The sequence below is a fragment of the Ambystoma mexicanum genome, chromosome 10 (assembly GCF_040938575.1).
Source record: "Ambystoma mexicanum isolate Mex_15411 chromosome 10, UKY_AmexF1_1, whole genome shotgun sequence".
Taxonomy (NCBI): domain Eukaryota; kingdom Metazoa; phylum Chordata; class Amphibia; order Caudata; family Ambystomatidae; genus Ambystoma; species Ambystoma mexicanum.
Genome location: NC_090932.1, coordinates 21967272 through 21989853, shown reverse-complemented (window position 1 = coordinate 21989853; position 22582 = coordinate 21967272). Strand labels below are relative to the sequence as shown.

The window sequence follows — 22582 nt, the reverse complement described above, 5'->3', positions numbered from 1 at the left end:
CTGGGATTCGCTTTATACCTATCTTTTCCACCAGGTGGATGATCCTTCTGAGATTGTCGTGTGTTTGTCTTCCTGGGATAAAGCCTGATTGATCTAGATGAATTAATTTAGGAAGAAGTTGGGAGACCCTAGCTGCTAATATCTTAGTGTATATTTTGGCATCTATATTAATCAGTGAAATTGGTCTATATGAGGCCGGGCTAGATGGGTCCTTCCCTAGTTTGTGAAATACCAGGACCTTCGCTTCGTTCATGGTGGGGGTCACATTGCCACTTTCTTTAAAGGAATTCAATAACCTGGTTAGGACCGGGGTCAATTGGTCCACATATTTTTTGTAAAATGGGGCCGTATAGCCATCCGGGCCTGGGGCTTTATTTTTCGGTAGTTCATTTATTACTTTTCTAACTTCTTCTTCCCTTATGGGGTCTTCTAAGGCCTGCTTGTCTGCCGGTGAGATTTGCTGGAATGTGAGGGATTTCAGATATGTGTCCTGTGCGTCTGCCTCTGGTTGGTCTGTGGTATACAGTTTCTGGTAGTATTCTCTGAAGACTTCCCCTATGTCTTGTGAGCGTGTAAGGTGTTCCCCTTTCATGTCTGTAATGCTTTTGATTGTTATGTCTTTCTGTTTGGCACGTAGTTGTCTCGCCAGCAACTTATGTGCTTTATTTGCTTTTATGTAGTACCTTTGTCTTAGATATAGAAGGCTCCTTTCCGCTCCCTTTGTGCGCAGCATTTCTAGCTGGCCCTGTGTGTGTCTAAGAGTCCTCTTAAGTTCCCTGGTGGGTTGTGTCAGTATCTTCCCTTGTATCTCAGAAATTGATCTTTCCAATTCTTTTTCCCACACCAACCTCTGTTTCTCCTTCGTTATTTTTAGTGCCATTAGTTTCCCTCGGATCACTGCTTTAAACGCCTCCCAGACTATGGAGATTGATACTTCCCCTGTGTCATTGTCCGTGAAGTATTCTTCTATCATTCCCCTTATGGTTTCCCCCGTGACCTTGTCCTGGATTATGTCCTCCGTCAATCTCCACCTCCACATACCTCTAGATTTCCCCTGAAGTTTCATATCGAGCCACAAGGGTGCGTGATCCGATAGTGCGATTGCCCCCTTATCCACCTCCTGGATTCTGCCCATGAGGCCCACCGAAGCCCATAGATAGTCAATTCGTGACATCGAGTTGTGGACATGTGAGAAGTAAGTGTACCCGTTTTGGTCCCCTCTGAGTTCCCTCCATACATCACCCAGGGCCATCTGGTCCATTTGCTGCTTAAGTCATTTCGATGGAGCCCCCTGGCTATATGTCCCTCCAGTGCTTCTGTCCCTTTGTGGGTCCCACGCCATATTCAGATCTCCTCCCAGGATCACTTCCCCTCTTGCGAAGGATTCTAATTTGTCTAGGGTGTCTCTTAGAAAACCGTCCTGTCCCACATTGGGCGCATATATTGACGCTAGGGTGATCCTCTGCCCCTCCAGCACCACATTTGCGAACGCATACCTTCCCTCCTTATCTGTGATGGAGTTCTCCAGTATGGCGTCCCTTCCGGTCCTCATTGCTATGATGACTCCCGCCCTCTTGTCTGTGGCGTTGGCCTGGGCCCATATTGTAAATCCCCTTATCCAAGCCTTTTGTTTGTCTTTTGCTCTTATATGCGTTTCTTGTAGGAGAAGGAGGTCCGCCCCTTCCCTTTTGAGTAATTTCTCCAGTTTCACCCTTTTTGCGGGGTGGTTCATTCCCCTTACGTTATAGGTCACTATGCGTATCTTCCCCATTTAGTAAGGCACAAGTTCAGAGTAATTGACATCCCTTCCTTCTCCACTGCCCTCTGTCTGTTGTCCCCGTCCCTCATTCCACGCCCTCTTAACACCCCCCCCCAACTGGTAACAAAAACAGAACCAAACTTGTTGCCCCCGAGTAGGGCAAGGGTTCCTACTGATGCCCGGACGTTGCGCCCGAAGCTCCCTGCCCTCCTTCCTCTCGGGGGATGTGTGTGTGGGGGCTCCTAAACCCCACATAAATGTCTTATCTTACCCGATTCCAAGCCGGATGGTCCATCCCGGACCGCCTTCTTCAGTTCTTGTACAGCTGCATGTATTCTCTCCCGCCCCCTCACCAGAGTTGGTGCGATGTCGCTTGGCGCCCTCCGTTCTCTCTGTGTCTTATCCTCCTTTCATGTCGGCTTCCTACGGCTTTCTCTTCCTTTGGCTGGTCTATTTTGCTTGATCGTTTCCCATCCTTTAGGTCTTCTCCTTTGCTCTCCGCTGGGTGCCGCTTGATCCCCGTCCTCCGCATCGCCCTGAAGGCCCATTATACTGAGGCCTTCTTCCCAAGTGGTTGCTCTCCGCTGTTTCCCTTCCCATGTAAACGTCAGCCCGAATGGAAAAGTCCACTTGTATCGAATTTCTTTCGCCCGTAGGGCCTTGACTAGTGGGGTCATCGCCCTTCTCTTCTGCAGTGTTATCAGTGCCAGATCTTGGTACAATTGGATTTCTTGACCGTTCATTCTTATGTCATCCATTTCTCTGGCCTTCCTCAGGATTTGTTCTTTTTGCGGGTAGGAGGAAAGTGCCACTAGGACGTCCCTAGGCCTCTCCCCTGGTGCTCCCGATCTTTTTGGGCCGACCCTGTGAGCTCTGTCGACTCCGATTGTATCCGGCTCTGCTGCAACTAGGATATTATTGAACAATTCCTTGACTGCCGACATGAGGTCTCTGTCGTGTACTGTTTCCGCCATATTTTTGATGCGGATGTTTGAGCGTCTGGAGCGGTTCTCCAAATCCTCGCACTGAATCTCAAGGTTATGGGTGAGTCTCACCAAATGTTCCTGGGTTTCACACGTCTGCTGCGTTTCCTCATCTATCCCCTGGAGTGTTCTTTCCAATATATCGGTTCTTTCCTCCAGTTTCGCCACATCGATCCTTAGGTCTTGGACCGCTTGTTTCATGTCGTTTTTCATCGTCGTGAACTGTTCCTGTACGGAGGACATGAATTTTTCTTGGGGTTCCTGGAACCATGATTGCATGTCATCCCTGGATGGGGGTTGTTTGGGGTTCGCCTGTGCCATTTGTTCCCTTTGTTGGTTGTCTTGCGGCTTTCCCTTCGCTTGCGGCGTGGTGTCCGCCGACCACAGTTGTAGGATATTTGCGTCTTGCTTTGTGGGGATCGGGGTCTGCTGGGAGGCACTAATTTTACTTTTTGCCCTTGACATGTTATGAACGTCTCTTGGAATATGTGAGGGCTTCTGTTGGTCCCCTGTGTGCTTATTGGTGTTTTCCCGGGGTGTGCGAGGGCTTCTGATAGTACTTAGTGCTGTGCCCCCCTGGAGCTCAAGAGGGTGTCTTATTGGATCGCCCCTGGGCGCCCCGTTCCAATATGTCTGTGCCTGCTTGGGGTCTGCTTAGGCGGGTCCTCTCTTCCCTGGGTGAGTTTCTTTCCTTGTACTGCTTTCCTGTCTTGGCCTCGGGGGCTCCTTTCTATGGTCCCGTTGATCAGCTGGACTTTCCCGTGTCTTGTTACGGGATTCACTCGCCCATTGATTGTGTCCCCTGTCTGTGGGCTCCTTCTCCAATGTTTCCCTGCCGCTTCCAGTCTTTTTTTTTTTTCTCTTCTTTTCCTATGGAGTATGTATTTCCCCCTGCTGTTAGATGTGGCGTCGCCTGGGGAGATCACTCTGCTTAGGCACGGTTTCCCCTCATTTGCGCTGCTCCGCTCCCTTCTGGGGGGGGGGTCTTTCCTCGCCGGATTTATATGGCCGCCGCACGCTCTCCCCAATCCTTGGTGCTCACCTTGTGCGGGGGGCACCCGCCAACTTTCACCGCTTCAACCCCGTGATCCTGGGGCTCTCGCTCGTGCCTCTGCTCTGCGCCGTGTCGGGGGCCCTGTGCCCTTAGTGCCGGTCACCGGGCGTCTTTCTTTGTGGCTCTCTTTCCTTCCTCTGCGATGGGCGCGGGGGAGGGGGCTGGATGGCCGCTCCGTCGCCCGCTGTTGAAGCCGCCTGTAGTCCGGTTTCCTCTGGGGGGGGGCGAAGCCTCCGCGGTTCTCCTTGGAGGGGTAGGGATTCACCCCCACCGCCTCTGTCCCTTCTCCCTCGGCTTCGTTGCTGGCAGTCTGCCCCTCCGCTCCGCAGTGTTGGAGCTGCCGGCCCAGCGGCGGGAATCTCCCGATGGGGGAGGGGTGACTTCTCCGAGGGTACCGTCCTCGGTGTTCGGCGCCCCGCCGACGTGCTCCCTATCGTCCGGAGCCCACGGGCAGCGTTAGGAGGAGCGATCCGCTCGTTTGCCTCGCTGACTTTGCTTCTAATTGTGCATATTTAGGCGGCCCGGTGCGAGCGCGGCTTAGTCGCAGCTCGTCTCCGCGGCGGCCATCTTGGAATCCAAAGTGCATCATATTTGAAGCCCACTCCTGCGTTTTCTGTCGATGGCATGGATTTTGACCTGGTGAAGGGACCTGTGAGGTCGGAAAAGCATATCTTTGTCGTTTGTTTTACCAGTATTAGGTGCCTCCGAGTAAAGTATACCACGCAGATGTTTGTGTTCGTTAGTTGATGTTGGTACAGGTTATACTTATATAACAAAACATGAACAGTAATAAATGTCTTTGCCCTCACTTTTGACACCTTTCCTTGCACATTTTTGCAAAAGACCACCTGTCTGTTTCTCTTCCATTAGTTGCTGGCCCACTGCTCCTCCACCCATCGTGTGCTCACCTGCATTGCAACAAGCGTCTGAAGATCAGTGCAAAATCTTGACTTCATGGACTGGCCCCTTCAAACCCTGCCATTCGCTAATTCCGCCTCAGTCATACTTCGAGAGCTGCATCTACGACCTGTGCGCCAACGCAGGAAACTCCGAGCAACTGTGCCGCGCCCTGGATTCCTACGCCGCAGCTTGCCAGGCTGCAGGAGTGCATCTGGGAGACTGGAAGGAGGGGACCGTCTGTGGTAAATTATTCCTACTTCATAAAAATGCCTACATGCATGGATATCAATATGTACACCGGGCAAGAGGCACGCAAACAAATGTAAAAGGAACAAGCACAGAGAATGAACCTTTTTCATTAGGGCTAGTTTTATAAATGTGGAAGCAGAGGCGTTGCTAGGGGGTGGTTAAGGGGGCTATAGCCCCTGGTCTTTTGGTTGTAGCCCCGGATAGATTCTCAGGAGCTACAGCCAAAAGGCTAGCTAGCCCCCAGTCCCAACAGTTCCGACATCAGCATAGCCCCGGGTCTTTTCCAGACCTAGCAACACCCCTGTGTGGAAGTCACCCTATTCCCAAAGGAGACCTGCACATTTCAGTGTGGCTGAATAGCAGCACAATAGTTGTGATGTCCATCCCCCTTGCATACATTAGTGTTGGGAATAAATTGCCGGTCTAATGTATTACAAGCTCCATGTACCCACATGGCTGCTGGCATCGCTTTTCACAGTCAAGCATGTAATTGTTCGGTCACTGCGAAAGGTCAAAAAAAGAAAAAAACATGACTTTTCCTGTTTGTGGGATAGAAATGCAGGGGGCATCAGGGGTTCATACCGCTGCTTTTCCACTTCGCAAAAAATTGAGTAGTAATCAATTTATTGACCACTTCAGGATGAAGGACTTAGACAGCTTTGGCCCGGATTCAAACAGGTTACTTTAGATTGCACACAGATCCCTCAGGCGAGGTCAGCTCAGGTAAAGTGGCTTTATCTAGCACATTTCTGCTGGCTTCTCTGTGAATGGCTTTGCAGGAAAAAGAATGAGGAGGTGGGGTTGTGGGCAGAGAGCCCTGGAAGTAGAGACCTGGTAGTCAGAGGTGGCGGTAGGCAGGCCGTGCGGCTTGACTCCAGCGTCCTTTTAGGTTCCTTCCTGTAATTCCTCTCTTGTCAGCTTTGTGCTGCATACGGCTGCGTGGCTGCGTTGCTGGTGGTGGTGGCGGCTCGCCTCTTCATGGCTCGCCTTCTTGTGGGGAAGTATGTGGGTACTTTGAACCTGTGGAGCTGTACCCTCACCTCCCACATGACATCCTAGGCACTTCGAGCAGCTGTGATTGCCGGCAGCGGCAGTCCGGTGTATTATCACAGAGGAGTGCTGACCGAGATCCGCTGGGGACAGCAGGGCATGTCCTGGCGTGCTAAGAGTCCTCTTACCTTGACTGCTAGCTGGGTGATAATTCCTCCCTCGGAGAGGGTCGCCTTTGTCTCTTTTCTGCTTGTGTGCCTAATTATACTGTATCCTAACATGAGCATTAGGATGGCAGCTTACAAGAAGTCTGTGGCCAATCCTATACCCAAACAAGCCCTCTGTGGCACAGCAGATACCATGGCCCTATCCCAATGATTAATAGGGATCGGGTACTGGAGGTCGCAGCTCTCAGCGAGCGCAGGAGATTGAGAGTGCTGAGTAAGCAGAGTAAATCCTCTGCTACAAAAATTGACTTATCTGAAGACCCTGCCTTCATGCATAAAGCTCCAAGCCTAATACAGGCTTTAGACAGTCCTTCTCTGAAAAAAGATCATACGATACAAGTACCCCCGGTCAATCTACAAAAAACTGGCCCTGTGGTCCAGCAGACGTCACTATTGCCCACAGAGGTCCCACTTGTGGCAATGATGGAGATACCCTCAATCACACAATCCCATGTTCATCAAGAGAGAGCTATGTCAATCTCTCCTCAATTGGACGCCCATAGGCCTCTCCATTGGTCCTCCCCAGTGGTCGGAGCCTATGGTTAACATTGCTAAAGACCCTTTTGATCTATGCCTATTGGCAGAAGCTCTGAATAACTGGGCATCGAGCCTACGGTTTATGGTCATAATACCGAATTAATAAATCTCGAAAAAAAGGCCGAAAAAAAAATATCGAATTTATTTTTATGACGGTTTTTTTTCGAAATGGGGGTGTTCCCCCCCCAACCCACTTTTTTTCTATTTTTTTTATTTTAACACTTTTTTTTACTTACCTGACCCAAAAAAGACATATATAAAAAAAATTTAAAAAATTCGATATTTTTTTTTTCGGCCTTTTTTTTCGGGATTTTTGTTATTCGAGATTTTTTTTTCGCCCTTTTGACCGACCACCCGAGCCTACAGCCACTGAATGTGAACACCGCCTCCCAGACGCATGGATCTACTTGGACAGGCGTCTTGCCACAGCCCTCTTTTGTAAATGTTGCATGTCAAGCACTTATTCGAAGGGAAACAATAAATAAAGGGACTCAAACTGATTGGGGCAGCATGGACTCACTGATTCCGATTGGGGCAGTCGAGGATTGTAAAGGAAAGGTCCCTATCGCCAACATAGATGGACCACGGGAAATTGCTCCCTTGGCACCACGACGTGAGTCAATCACCGTACACAAAGAGGTTATTCAGCCCATAACCTTGAGTTCTAAATTGAAGAGAGCACTCTCTCGGAACTTACAACTGAAAAAGGCACAAATGCCAAAAATAAAGGATGTGAATATATATGATTTTGCAATGGATGAAAGAAACTTTATTATAAATAATGCTCAGAAAATTGAAGGAGAAGAATCTAACGAGGCCTTGTGCCCAAGGTTACGTCAGAGAACAGGTCCAGGGGTGGTTAGACGCTTGGCCTTAATCATCACTCGCAGGATTGACCACAGCAATTGGTGCTCGCAACCTAACAGCTGGTCTATTTATTTTTAAATAGGTTTGTTGATCTGTGTAATCATGATGTGTGTGTGTGTGTGTGTGTGCACCTGCTGCATTGATGTTCACTTGCATCTTGCAGGTGATGCTGGCTGCTCCTTGGACTGTTCATTCGATAAGGACTTCTGCAAATGGACGCAATCCACCACAGACAGACTTGATTGGAAACGTCAGAGGGGCGCAACCCCGTCCGATCTAACAGGGCCGTCCTTTGACCACACTACAGGAGGTATGGATGAAAGAAGCATATTATTTCTATAACGCTTTGACCAAGAGATCTATGATTATTAATTATTTAATTTATTTATTGAGTTGCTTTAATTATCTAGCACTGATGCCCCACAAACCCTAGAACCATCTACACCTGTAAAATATATTTTAGATTAATCAATGGAAGAGCCCAATAATGGAGTGGCATAAAAGGGTCAAGGGTCCCACAGTGATGAGTGAAGTAGCATGCCTGCCCTGCGCAGAGCCTGAGGAAGCCCATAAGACATTCTATGAGTACCGTAGGGAAATTGACATAGGTCGGAGCTTTGCATAATGAGGGATCTCCAAGCAAATCCCACCTGGAATCTTGGTATGTGCCGCATAGTCTAGTGAAGCAAACAGAGGCCCTCCCCCCGGGGCACTGCTTTGTGCACTTTGTGGGGGTGGGGCATTTTAAGTGGCGGCAAGCAAATATCCATCCTGGGTCCTTTTCTTTCTATTTATTTATATGCACGGAGGAACAATGCTCTTTTGATCACAAAAGAACGTCGAATAGATAAGAAATCAGATTTGAATGGAAGCAGTGAGCTTCTTACAATGGGTTGAGTTCAAGTGACATTCTGACCAGGTTGTGGAGGGGAGTAAATGGAACAGTCACCAGGGACAGTACATAAGTGGGCATACATAGATTAAGCACAACCAACATTGGACATTTTTAAGTAGGCGCTACAGCCAAAGGTGCTTAGAAAGTGACCATGATGAATGAAGTGCTAGAATGGAGGCTGAGGAAGTGAGAGACAGAAGCAGGTTAGAGGCGAGGGAAACATCCCAGCTAGCAGGCAGATGAGAGGTAGGTTACGAGGGTAGGAAGAAGGCTTTTAATTGGTTTTGAACAGATCCAAGTGGACTGTTTTATGGATGATCAGGGGAGGATAGTTCCATGCAAGTGGAGCAAGGAGACGGAAAGAGCAGATGCCAGAGGAAGCTCAGAAAGGGCGAGGAGCCACAAGGGTAGTCGAGGAGGCAGAGCAGAGATTACGAGAAGCCTCATAGAGTTGGATAGAGATGGATAGATAACGTGGTGCCTTACTGTGTACAGATTTTTGAACCAGGAGCAGACATTTAAATCTGGCCCTGCTTTGCATCATCAGCCATCCTGCCTGGTGATGGTACATGGAAGCAGGTGTGCAGTGAGGGAGTTCAAAGAGAGTCCTGGCAGCAAAGTTAATGATCTTGTCAAGAGAACAGAAAGCATAGTTGGAGAAACCAAAGAGATAACTGAGACAGGAGTCCAGTTTAGAGAAGACTCGAGTGGTTAAGAGATTCTTGGTGGTTTTGAAAGGAAGGAGGTGCCTGATTTTCTTAATATGTATTTATTTATTTAATGTATTTACTGGATATATATTAGGAGCTTGTCCAACAAGAATACTGTTTCAGAGCGCCACAAGGCACAAGGGAAGGGAGCACGGGAACAACAAACAAGGAAAATGGCAATGAATAAGTTATTGAAGGAAAATCGGTTCTACTAAGCCTTGTGACATTCGGAACATGCAAGTGCAGTGAAAAAGAAAGGGGCGGGGGGCAGTGGTGTAAGTGCTAAAGGGTCCCCTAAGGGGAAAGTGCCAAAGTTGCCTCTACGTGCAGTGCATGGGCGGGGACGTCCCAAGCTAAGAGGGAGGTCTGCCACCCAACAGGTAAGTGCAGGGCTGGTGAAAACCACCCAACAGGTGGGTGTGCGCCAGAGGACAGTGCAGGTTGGCGGGTGCTGCAGGTGATTGGGCAGAAGGCCAGGACCCTATTGGACTCTTGAGGGACCAGGTCACCAGTCTCAGCGACTGCGGGGATGGTTAGCATGGGAGGGGGAGAGGGAAGGAGGAGAAGAAGAGAAATGTTTGGAGCTGTTTGCAGAACTTGAGATGGTCCGGTTCAAGAAAGAGATAGAGAGGGAGACTGTTCCAGAGGAGGGAGATCTGCCCCCAGCTCTCTGCTTGGAGCTGGAGCCAGAAGATCGAAGCGATCTGGAAGGAGACTACTTAGTAAGAGAGAGCTGCAGACAGCGTGGCCCCAGTGCCCAGACAGCCTTATGGATGATGCAGATGGATTTGAATTTGATCCTTGCAGCAACCAGGAGCCACTGGAGAGATTTTAGGGCTGTAGAGATGCGGTCCCTGGGCTTGAGGTCAAGGATAAGTCTTGCAGCCCTATTCTGGTTTAGTTGAAGTGGGCAGAGTAAAGAAAGAGGCAGGTTGAGGAAGAGGCTGCTGCAGTAATCCAGCCTGGATATGACCACACCTCTTGAGACATTGACCTTCTGAGGGAAGGTGAGGAAAGGGAGAATGCCTCTAAGGAGGTGAAGTTGAAAGTGTGCCTTCTTGGCAAGGTCCAAGATGTGAGTAATAAAAGAGAGAGAGGAGTCGAAGATGACCCAGATTCAGTTGTGTAGAGTGAATGCAAGATAGTTTGGAGTCATGTAGGACTGCCAGAGTGGCAGTGTCTGATGGATAAATCCAGGTTTCAGTGATAGCGAGAAGGTCTGGGGGAGGGGAGCTGGAGTATACGTAGTCAGTGATAAAAGAAGTTGTGCTGCATACAGACTAAGCATCCCAGAGTGCAACGTTCAGTTGATGAGGTAAGGAAGAGTGAGAAGTTGAGTCTCAGAGGTAGAGAGGTGAGGTGGATAGGTTTGTGAGGAGGTATGGTTAGCGCGTCAGCTCTGTTTGTTGGAAGGAGGTGGAAGAGAAATGGAGGAGTAGGAGATTCGAGTGGTGAGTTGTATAATAGGTATAGTAAAAGTGGAAGGTGTAGGGAGCGGTGGGTAGAAGCAGCAGAAGGAGCAGGAGTGAATGCATTATAGGTTAGTAGCACAGTGTGGAGAGACAGTGCAGTCATTAGGAAGCAATAGGGAGAAAAGCAAAGGCTCATAGTCCAAGAGGCAAAGAGGCTATCCCATGCACCTCAAACTGAAGATTCATCGTGGGTCAGCACTGTCCTTCTAGGGGGCTCATGCTTTTATGTGGTGCCGCCCACTCTCCGAGAAAGCTTCGACTTGACCTTTGTCATGCCCTTCAAGCTATGTGCAAATGTTTTACAAACAATGATTAGGTTTATTTTTGATGGGTCAGATGATGTCATCTATATCATCAGCAACCCCTGGGACCAAGAAAGCAGCAGTGTTGACGGTGTACGCATTTGCATCGCCAAGATCCTCAGTGGTTATTGGTCAATCCGGACTCCTCCCAAGTATATTCTGGGTGGCCAACCAGCTCCGCAGGAAGCAGCTCTACTCCCCCAAGTTGCCAAAGAAACCTGAACACACTGATAGCATAGCACTAACATGTTCACTTAGTGGTGGGTGCTCCTTCTGATCAGACGGCGTTGAGCTCCCGTGGAAGCAAGGCCTATCGTTAAATCGTGCAATCTTGAGCCGGCTGCACTTGGCCATCTTCCCAATTCTCACACTGAGCGCACACCCTGGAAAAGTGCCTCCTGCACAGCGAGGTGCCACAAACACCTCTGATCGCAAGATGTGCCATGGTCATGGCTCTGAGAAGCGCTTATAGAGGTTTGCGTTCTACTTCTTTTCCCGGCTTGCAACTCCGTGTCCTGGATTAGCTGGAGTGTTGCTCTCAAGTCACAGCTAAGCTGGAAGTGCTGAAAAAGCAGCGATACAGCAATGGCCAACACAAGCAGTGGTGCAAGCAATACAGCTTGTCTCATATATACCTGTCATCCCCATTTTATTGTAGACCTTTCAAAATGCAAAGATGGCCTACTATCCCTCTGCTTCATCATGGGATTAATTCTAATTCCATCACAATTATGGCCAGACTCGATGCCCGATACTGTCCCCATGTATGGTGCAATTACTGCAGGGTGAGAATTCGTGGATGGGCAGTTCACAAAGTCCATAGCACTCCATGGGGGATATATAGAAATGATCACAGACACTACGGGGGGATAGATCAGGGGCAACGTGCTCACCTTGGAAACAAGACAACACGCAGAAACACAGGTTTGATCCCCTGGTCCATGCTTAAAACCTCTGGGTATTAAGCACATTATAAATATATCATATCATATCATATATCATACACGTCTAGCACTTATCTACAGGTAACTCCTTCGCTGTAGCCTCAAACTCCTAGTTTGGAGGTGTCGTTTTCTGTTACCACCCAAGAAAGCACTAGTAACTAAATTAATGTCAGATTTGTACTGTACCACCCAGCTCAGAAAGAGGCCCACTGTCCATTAAAACAAAGTTTCTGTTGCTTTGAATGCCCTGCAACCAGTCACCCGAAAGACAACCTTTATAGGAAGCTGAACGCCACACAAGAATGCTCTGAACACATTTGAAATTGGGACCCGGGGCCCTTTGCCGTAACCGCACAGGCAGTTCTGGGGGGGTAAGCTGCTTCTTGTCCAGTGGTGTTAGATCGAGTAATGTGCCTTATTTAAGAAACAAGCAAAAACGTGTTCCCTGAAGTCATGCTACGTAGTCTGTCTTTCTGTGTTTGCAGGGTTGCCTGGTACTTTTTCTCTGTCATTCTATTGTGAGATGCAGTGAGTTTTAGGACTTGGTTTAACATCCTTCTGTTCTCCAGCTGGTTATTACATCTACATCGACGGCAGCGAGTCCAACCATGGCGATTTCGCTGACTTGCGGAGTCCAGAGTGCATCCCGAGCGGGCCTCACTGTCTGTCCTTCTGGTACCACATGTACGGAGTCGGAGACAACATGGCGTTGAAGGTCCTCGTGGTGGGAAAGGACGGATCAACCTCCCATGTGTGGTCAGAAAATGGCAACAAGGGGAACCAGTGGAATCTTGAGAAGGTCCCCCTAGAAGGGTCAACCACTAGACAGGTGGGTTATTCACTTTGATGGACACACACATATACCCCGCTCGGCACTTTGAGTTTTCTCAATGTATTTCCTAAGAAGATTTTACATTGACTTGTTGCAAATTCTATCTAGCCTGATTTTCAAGTTCTACCATTTTGAGCTTTGCTTTATAGAGCAATAGTTATTCACTGCTTTATAGTGTTTGTGTCCTTTAAAATGCAGTTCTTTCGTTCCTGTTTTCTAACCTGTGTCCCTTGCTGTAATGGCAGGTCATCTTTCAAGGCGTGAGGGGCCAGGACTTCCGCAGTGATGTGGCAGTCGATGATATCTCCATTGTTCTGGGATATTGTTCAGGTATGTGAAGGTTGCTCTGAGGGTTGTCTGAGAGCTATGGGGAGTCACTTCCTCCAGTCAAGAAGAGGCCTTTACTTTTCTTGAATGCATGTATACCGTGCACCAGGTGGCCCAGAGACAGATGATAGACAGACAAGAAATCTTCCAATTACGTTCGCTCTCATCGGCCATCTTATGTCCCTCTCACAAATTGGGAGTTTGGGCATCTTCACACAACCTTCTCTCTCATGCATTGACTTAAAAAGGTTGTGGGCCGATTTGCTTACTTTTGGTTCAATAGGAAACATTTTCGGTTATCTTGAAAAAAGACTTTTAATTAACTGGACAAACTTCACAAACTCAGCCCTGTCCTCGAGTGTTCTTGGGCTTGCCACGCCCAGAGCATCTCAAAGGCTCTCAAGAAATAACTATTGTACGCCCATGAGCGGGCCCCAGCTCCAGCTTTTGAATTTGTTTTTTCCCCAACTTAATTTCCTGCTGCTATTTATTTTTTGTTTTGTGGCAACCCTTCTCTCTATCTCTTTCTCTCCCCCTCTCTCTGTCTCTCCCTCTCTCTCCCTCCCATCTCTCTTTATTTTTCACTCTCTCACGCTCTTTTTTTCTCCCTCTTAACTTGTGGCGACTTGGATGACAAATATGCCTTGGGCATGTTACCAATCATGATTTAGGTGACCCAAAACTTTACCCGGAATGAGTAAAAATGAAAGAAAGACTGCAGTCTTGTCTCTGCTGCCACTTGCCCAAGAACAGTCAACAGGGGAACTATCCCTCCTGGTCACGCTGGATCTCTCTGCGGCATTTGTCCTGGTGGATCACTGTGTCCTGATCAATCGTCTCCTAGAGATCGCAAAGGTATCAGTAGTAACCTTTAAATGGTTTCATCAATTCCTAATTGATTGGCAACAAAGGGTGAAAATGGGAGAGTTTATCTCAAAACTCCTCCCTCAGAACTGCAGAGTCCCTCAGGGATCCCCCGCATCCCCCTTCTCTTTAACATGTACCTGCTTCCTTGTATGGACATTTTTAAGAGACACAAGGTACATCTCCATTCCTCCACTGGTGACATGCAGATGTTCATCGAGATAGGTAATGTGGGTGAGTCCTTCCTAAGGGTCCAACAGTGCATGGATGAGGTCAGTGGCTGAATGTCCGCCAACTAGCTTCAACTCAATGCAAAAAACCCAAAGTGGCACTGGTCGGACCTAAATATCTCCATGACCCTATGAGGCATCCCCACCCACCGTGTTTTCTGGGTACAGAACTATCGTATGTCACTAAAGTGAAGACCCTAGGCTGTATCTAGCAGGAAAACCTGAGGAGGAGATGCTCAGGAGGGTGCCAGGGTACAGTCTGTGCGTTATACTCTGCGTCTCAGCCCCTGGCACTGCTGTTTGTTCCTGCGGATCACCATGCAGTGGTGGTGGGGGCCCTGGTGTACTCCCAACTGCACTACTGCAGTGGCCGACTTGCAGGCATTCCTACTAATCAACTTCAGCGGTTGCAAAGAGCGCAAAATGCAGCAGTGAGACTGATATTCAGAGTGAGAAAGTCATCTCCTGTGTCAGGACTGAGCCAATACCTTCATTGGTTCACCGGAAAAGACAGAGTCGGGTTTAGATTCCTTTGCCTAGTTTTTAAATGTCTAAATGACCCTGACCCCTCATATTTGTCAAATAAAATTGGCAGGTACTTACCCTCCTGTCAGTTGGGCTCGGGGGACAAACTGTTGATAGTAGTTCCACCCTCCGTGTCTCTAGGGGCACCCAAACATTTGGGATAAGGCCGCCAATGGAACTTCGGGTCCTGAAATCCTATTTGCCGTTCCGTGAAGCTTTAAAAACTCATCTGATTAAGTGGTGGATGGGTGTTCATACCACTGTAACTGGGCCTTTGGGCTACTTCTGCCGTTGCTGAGTTTGCTACCTTTGGTCGCTTTTGCCGACACAAAACTTCCATCGGCGCCTAGGTATGATTCAACTTGTCCTGAGCATGCGATGAATAATTCAAATATCAAATATCAGGGCTGAGCTCCCCGGAACGCGAGGCACAGAGTCCCACAAACCGCACCTGAGCCAGGTGAAAATAATAGGCCAAGCACCAGAAAAATAAATGCCCCACTTTGGTTCCCCTCTTTGCATTTTGAAGCACAAAGAGTGATTGACATTTGCCTCTCTGTTGTGCACACATCGCCCTGTTCCACACTAGCCTTTTTGGCCTGTTTTCCCTCTTGGGCCTGAGAGTGAGTACATTAGGCACACGTTACTGTTGACGCCCAGCAAGGCAGAACCCCGTGACTGGGGTTGCTAGTGGTGCCTGAGAGAGTGTACCTCAGGCACATTTTACTGATGACACCCAGCAAGGCAGAAACACGTCACTGGGGTTGCTGGTGGCACCTGAGAGAGAGTATACCTCAGGCACACGTTACTGTTGACGCCCAGCAAGGCAGAACCCCGTGACTGGGGTAGCTAGTGGTGCCTGAGAGAGTGTACCTCAGGCACATTTTACTGTTGACGCCCAGCAAGGCAGAAACACTCTACTGGGGTTGCTGGTGGCGCCTGAGAGAGAGTGTACCTCAGGCACATGTTACTGTTGACGCCCAGCAAGGCAGAAACACTCTACTGGGGTTGCTGGTGGCGCCTGAGAGAGAGTGTACCTCAGGCACACATTATTGTTGACGCGCAGCAAGGTATAAACACATGACTGGGGTTGCTGGTGGCGCCAGAGAGAGAGTGTACCTCAGGCACACATTACTGTTGATGCCCAGCAAGGCAGAAACACTCTACTGGGGTTGCTGGTGGTGCCTGAGAGAGAGTGTACCTCAGGCACACGTTACTGTTGACGCGCAGAAAGGTAGAAACACATGACTGGGGTTGCTAGTGGTGCCTGAGAGAGAGTACCTCAGGCACATGTTACTGTTGACGCCCAGCAAGTCAGAACCCTGTGACTCGGGTTGCTAGTGGTGCCTGAGAGAGTATACCTCAGGCACATGTTACTGTTGACACCCAGCAAGGCAGAAACATGCTACTGGGGTTGCTGGTGGCGCCTGAGAGAGTGTACCTCAGGCACACGTTACTGTTGACGCCCAGCAAGGTAGAAACACATGACTGGGGTTGCTGGTGGCGCCTGAGAGAGAGTGTACCACAGGCACACGTTACTGTTGACGCCCAGCAAAGCAGAAACACTCTACTGGGGTTGCTGGTGGCGCCTGAGAGAGAGTGTACCTCAGGCACACGTTACTGTTGACGCGCAGCAAAGTAGAAACACATGACTGGGGTTGCTAGTGGTGCCTGAGAGAGAGTACCTCAGGCACATGTTACTGTTGACGCCCAGCAAGGCAGAACGCCGTGACTGGGGTTGCTAGTGGTGCCTGAGAGAGTGTACCTCAGGCACATGTTACTGTTGACGCCCAGCATGGCAGAAGCACGTGACTGGGGTTGCAGGTGGCACTCTTCTGCAGAGGAGAAATTCCTGGCAGTTTTTGCTGGACTGCCCTTGTGGGTGGGACTAGACTGACATGTGGAATAGCACAGAGAGCTAAAATGTGATTGGAGAGCCTGCTTCCATGGGAGGGGGCCTGGTTGCCACCATCCCATGGAAGAGATTTGGCCTTGTTCATTCTCAGCAGAGGAGCTCACATTTTTGGCAGGCGTTCCTTGGTATGGCCCCCCTGAGCGTGAGCCCTGGGCATCGATTTGTGTTGTATTTCTAACTAGAGCACCAACCACCGCCCCCTCCGCCCGCCACCACCACCCCAGAAGCACCTTTCACCCCTTAGGCTTCTTACTTGAAGGTTCCCTGTCAGCAAATCTAAAATTCACCAATTGTAAAAGATACATATCAAGTATATGGCATTTCACAAATGTATGGAATGCCAATGATATGGGACCACATGACCCCCCCACCTCCTGTGGACAGCGACCCTGTGATGATGGCGGTACCGGTGAACGTGTTCTTGTGATTGGTGTGTCCATGCCTCGTATACACTTGTCATGTACGGTCTTATCGTTGCTCCTGCAGAGAGGAGGTGTGTGCACTGCCACACACTGCTCAGGGAGCTGATGAATGTATTGCTTGTTCTTTCAGGTAGCACCACTACTCCAACCTCTACTCCCAGTACCATGAGGCCTACCATCAGCATCGCCAGTACCACTCCAACTGCAGCCACGACGACAACAACCGGCCCAGGGCGACCAGGTGACTATGGGGCACGAGAGGCACCCCGATCCCACGAGTGCTGACACCCCCCCCCCAAACGTCTCCTCTCTTCCTCTGCTTGCAAATTCATAGTTCACCTCCTTTGGTGTGAAATGGGGGGTGTAGAGGTGGCTTGTTATGTCTCTCCTCACTCTGCTGCTGCTGCTGCAGTTTCCCTCCTTCCCAGCAGGCTAGTTACGCCCATCCCTTCCTCCAGCTCACCTCCTGCCACTGAGAGCCTTGCACTTAGATTTACTCGCCCTAGAAATAGGACATGTGGTAAAAATACCACTGCTGGTAACTGTCGATTAACACCAGCGTTAATGAAGTTCTGATTACAGAAGTAGGAACTAGTGCCTGCTACTAAAATCCACATAATCAGGTTTCCAATTGAAGAAAATACCACCAGGGTTGATCACAAATGACAGTACAAACACAGTTGGCAGAACAGTGTGACAGTTGGCAGTCTCCATTGTGCAACACAATACAGTCAGGCCATGACTGTGCAGCAGCTGGAAAAGCAGAAAAGGTTGTTATCCTGATGTAGGGCCTCATTACGACCCAGGCGGTAAGTTACCGCCTGGGCCGTGACTTTACCACCATGGCGTAAACTACGTTTACGCCGTGGTGGTTGGCAGATTTACCGCCCCATTCCAACCTTGGCGGGGCGGTAAATCCCCATTTTCCCATTTACCCTTCCCCATTCCCATTTTGCCCCATAGGGCATAATGGGAGTGGGGAAGGTGTTAATTACGCCACCGTAAATTACGGTGGCGTAATTAACTCCATGGTCCCTTAGCGCCATGGATTTTAACACCTGCTAAAAGCAGGTGTTAAGTCCGCCATGGCGCTAAGGGACCTCGTACTCAGGCGGTAAGGGTCGGCGCTGTTTACGCCGCCGTAAAACCCTTACCGCCTGAGTTGTAATGAGGCCCGTAGTGTGTGATTGCAATGCTGCCAGTGGCTTCGCCTGGCGGAGTGGTAAATAACAGATGCACGGTATTTTACCGCCAGTGGTATGCTTTCTGGGATAAGGCGCATGATCTTTCATGAAGTTTAGGCTGGTATTTTCCTAGGCCACGTGGGTCAGGAGATGTTTACGTCAGGATGGCTGGATTCCCAGCTGCCCCCATGCACATGTACTAACAGTGTGAACTTCCCCTTGTGTCTCAGATTCCTGTGTGGCCGAAGGAGACCCCCACTACTACACCTTTGATGACCAAGCCCACCATTTCATGGGGAACTGCACTTACACCTTATCCAGACTGTGTGACGTCAACAGCTCCCTCCCCTACTTCAACGTCGAGGCAGCCAATGAGCACCGAGGCGGGAACACGCATGTTTCGTACGTCAAATACGTGAACGTGGACGTGCATGGATACAGGGTCACGCTGGGCCAGGCTAGAGCGGTGAAGGTAGGTGCAGCTGCACGTGGCCTGCTCAGATTGCATGGACAGACGGAAAGAACAAATAAATACCCGAACGCCGCTTTAAGACAACTGGACGAGATACCCCCAGCAGGAGTCTTCATTCACGCCAGGGTTAACCCTTTTCATTTCATCCATGGCCTGATCTCGGGCTTCAGGGCCTAATGCTGAGCGTGTTGGATAATAAGATGAGCAGGAGGCTGGTAGGGAATCAAGGATTGCTCATGGCCCTTGAAGCCACAGTCCAGCATTGCCAAAGCCTTGGGTGAAGAGCAGGGGCGGGGTTGGGGTCACTGGTAATGGGAGGGGGGGCCACTGGGAAACTTAGACGCTGTGCCCACTCATGCCCCCGTTCACTGTACCAGACATGCCAACATTCTGGAGGCCCAGAGAGGGAGATTTCACTACAGAAATCAGGAGGCTGCCATGTTCCCATAGGATTGCATTGGGGTTATACTTGTTTTAGGCGGCAGACAGTGAAAAATAGCACTATTTTTAATTGAATAATCGCGAGTCTCCCACCTAAAACGGGAGGTTTTGCATGTATGCTGTACACTCGCTCGTTCACACGCGCTCCATCACACACACATTACATCATACATATAAATACACTCCTTGCACAAATACATACATAATGAGCTAACGCGCCACAATGTTCCCCTCACCTTTCTGCTTAACAAAAAACAAGTGTGCACATCAGCCCCACCCCTCGGATGTGAACGAGCACATATGTGATATGTTGGCCCGCAATCCGTGGGGAGTTGCCTGGCTGGTGTGTGCATTTTATTTTTGTTAGGCAGGGAGTTGAGGGAAACTTTCCTGAAACTTGCAGCTTTAAAGTTTAGCTGCGTTCGCACAAATACATTTTTCTGCACAAACACCGTAAAACTTCAACACGCAAGTTTGAGGAAAGGCTTCCCTCGCATCTCTGTGCTGTTGGTGCTGTTTCTGCTGTGCCAGGGCCACTCTCGTCTCTTGATAGGATTGTTCTTCTGTGCAGTCTTTTTAGAGTCACTGATGTCTTCTGATGTCTTCTGATTCTAGGTGAACGGCCAAACAGAACACGTACCTGTAGTAAGGCCACCAGGTCTGCAGGTCTTCCGCAGTGGACAGTACGTCATGGTCACTACAGACTTTGGCCTGACGGTCAGGTTCGATGGGGTCCACAGGGTGGAGGTGACTCTTCTCAGCACCTACAAAGGCAAGGTCTGTGGCATGTGTGGGAATTACAATGGAAACGCCACAGACGACTTCCTAAATCCAGATGGAGTCCTGGAGCCGGATTCAAGCAGTCTGGGTAACAGCTGGCAGGTGGACAATGACACCAGGTGGGTCCTTCTTGCAGCAAAATATCTTCATCATTTATAATTAATCGGTCATGACTCAATAAAAACTACAACCACTAACAGAGCATTGTATGTCAACAGGTGTTCAACAGGACCTCACACCCCACAATGCACTGATGATGAAAAGCAAAACATAGCAAGCAACAGCTTCTGTGGAATCATCATAGACAGCAATGGCCCTTTCCAGCGGTGTCACGGTGTGATACATCCAGCGCATTACTTCACTAACTGCGCGTATGATTTGTGTGAGTCGCACTTAGACCCTGGAGCCCTCTGCCTGAGCCTGCAGTCTTACGCAGATGCCTGTCAAGCGCAGGGGGTAACCATAGACCCCTGGAGGAACAACACATTCTGCCGTAAGTTGGATAGTTTGTTCCTAAAGTTGTAGAGACCACATACAATAGCTGATTTGAGTTGAGCTCTTGCTGTTGTGATAGGGAGGTGTGATTACGGGTCGCAGGTTTAAATCACAGCAATGTCATCTCAGGATTTCATTCTTTTGAGGACGATAATTGCATATACAATATTTTCCATGCAAAGCGCTTTAGATAACAGCACTATGCAAATATCACATTATTAAACTTGTTACTGTAAAAGAAAGAGTGTGTGATTGGGTTCAGGTGCACCTGCTGTGGGATGATGAATACAATAGGACCCCTTGAATTTAGAATTTTATTTATTTTAATTTTATTGTTCACTTATAACGCGCTTACCAGCGAGTGGTTTCTAAGTGTGGGATCGGGATTCAAACCTGTGTTGCGCCACGTTGTCTTGCTTCCAAGACGCGTTGCCCCTGAGCTATCCTTCCTGCATCTTGTCTCCATGATCTCAACTTCATCTTGAGATTCCAGCAGCCAGAGGCATCACCATGGATCAAGGGAGGGCCGGGACAGAATATTTGAGAAAGCGAGATTCAATGAGAGTCACACAGCTGCAGATCCATCAGAAAAGGAATCAAATCTCGGTGCCCTTTGGCCTCTCTTGCCTGTCACCCTCTGCATGCCCTCTCCCATGTCCTACCCAGAGTATCCTTCCTGGTCCATCCTTCTTATGAATCCATACTATTGCAGCTTGTTACTGCATCTGCTGTGCTGGGGCAATGGTCTGGCCACTGCCACTTATGCAGTATGACCAAGATTGGGATCCCTGCTTTCTGGAGATTCTTCCTACTGAACCCTAGACAAAGAGTAATGCTTACTTAACATCCCCCAAACACGTCGGAAGCATCCAGAATGTTTACATTAAAGCTCCTAAGCAGTGATTGGCATTTCTCTTCTACAAGCTGTTCATTTATTCTCTAAGCTTTAAATAACAGCTTTAAAAAAGTTCACTAACTGATTATTTACCACTTCTTATTTTACTTTTTGGTGCCCTGTAAATGCCAGGGTCGCCCTCAGTAAATGCATAGGTGGGGCATCAGGTTTACTTGCTTAGTCTTTCTTTCTTTTGGATTAGGGAGAATCCTGAGGTCCCCAGAAGTCGGGGATATCATTGTATTATTTTATTGCTGTGGACTAGAGCTCTACTCGGCACTCGTTCAAACTTCAGTTGAGCTCCAACTTTATGTTCCAGCACAGAGCTCTAGGCCCCTTAATAATCTTCTCCTAATGTTATGACCCACAGAGGGCACTTTGACACTTAAAGGTCTTCTAACTGTATTTCTCACCTCAGGGCTCTTTCACCCTTAAATATCTTCTTCTACCTTCACATGGCACTGCAGGGCTCTTTGATCCTTAAACATCTTCTGACTTGATTTCTCACCTCTGGAGATGTTCACCCTTAAAGATCTTCTTCTAACTTTATGTTCCACCACAGAGCTCTATGCCCCTTAATAATCTTCTCCTAATGTTATGACCCACAGAGGGCACTTTGACACTTAAAGGTCTTCTAACTTTATTTCTCACCTCAGGGCCCTTTCACCCTTAAAGATCTTCTTCTAACTTCACATGGCACTGCAGGGCTCTTTGATACTTAAAGATCTTCAAGTTTGATTTCTCACCTCTGGAGATGTTCACCCTTAAAGATCTTCTTCTAACTTTATGTAGCACTGCAGGGCTCTTTCACTCTTAAATATATCTGTCGAACTTTATTTCTCATTGCAGAGATCTTTCGTCCTTAAAGATATTATTCTAACTTTACCACATGCTGAAGTGCTCTTTTACCGTTAAAGATCTTCTTCTAACATTATATCCCATTGCAGGGCTCTTTCACCCTTTAAGACCATCTTCTAACATTATGTCCCACCCCAGGACTCTTTCACCCTTAAAGATCTTCTAACATTATATCCCATCCCAGGGCTCTTTCACCCTTTAAGACCATCTTCTAACATTATGTCCCATCCCAGGGCTCTTTCACCCTTAAAGATCTTCTTCTAACATAATGTCCCATCGCAGAGCTATTTCACCCTTAAAGATCTCCTTCTAACATAATGTCCCATTGCAGAGCTATTTCACCCTTAAAGATCTTCTTCTAACATTATGTCCCATATCAGGGCTCTTTCACCCTTAAAGATCTTCTTCTTACATTATGTCCATCCCATCCCAGGGCTCTTTCACCCTTAAAGA

At 48.6% G+C, this 22582-nt stretch overlaps 1 protein-coding gene across 2 annotated transcripts in view; it reads left to right on the top strand.

The window, feature by feature from the left end:
* Positions 1-22582, top strand: part of LOC138491110 (uncharacterized) — a 578562-nt gene that overhangs the window by 288995 nt on the left and 266985 nt on the right. For both annotated transcript variants that reach the window (XM_069617434.1, XM_069617433.1), the window contains exons 45-52: positions 4667-4938; positions 7730-7876; positions 12459-12718; positions 12967-13051; positions 17135-17245; positions 18419-18660; positions 19717-20000; positions 20100-20374. In XM_069617434.1, coding sequence (XP_069473535.1) covers positions 4667-4938; positions 7730-7876; positions 12459-12718; positions 12967-13051; positions 17135-17245; positions 18419-18660; positions 19717-20000; positions 20100-20374 — 1676 coding nt within the window. The remainder of the gene's footprint in view (positions 1-4666; positions 4939-7729; positions 7877-12458; positions 12719-12966; positions 13052-17134; positions 17246-18418; positions 18661-19716; positions 20001-20099; positions 20375-22582) is intronic.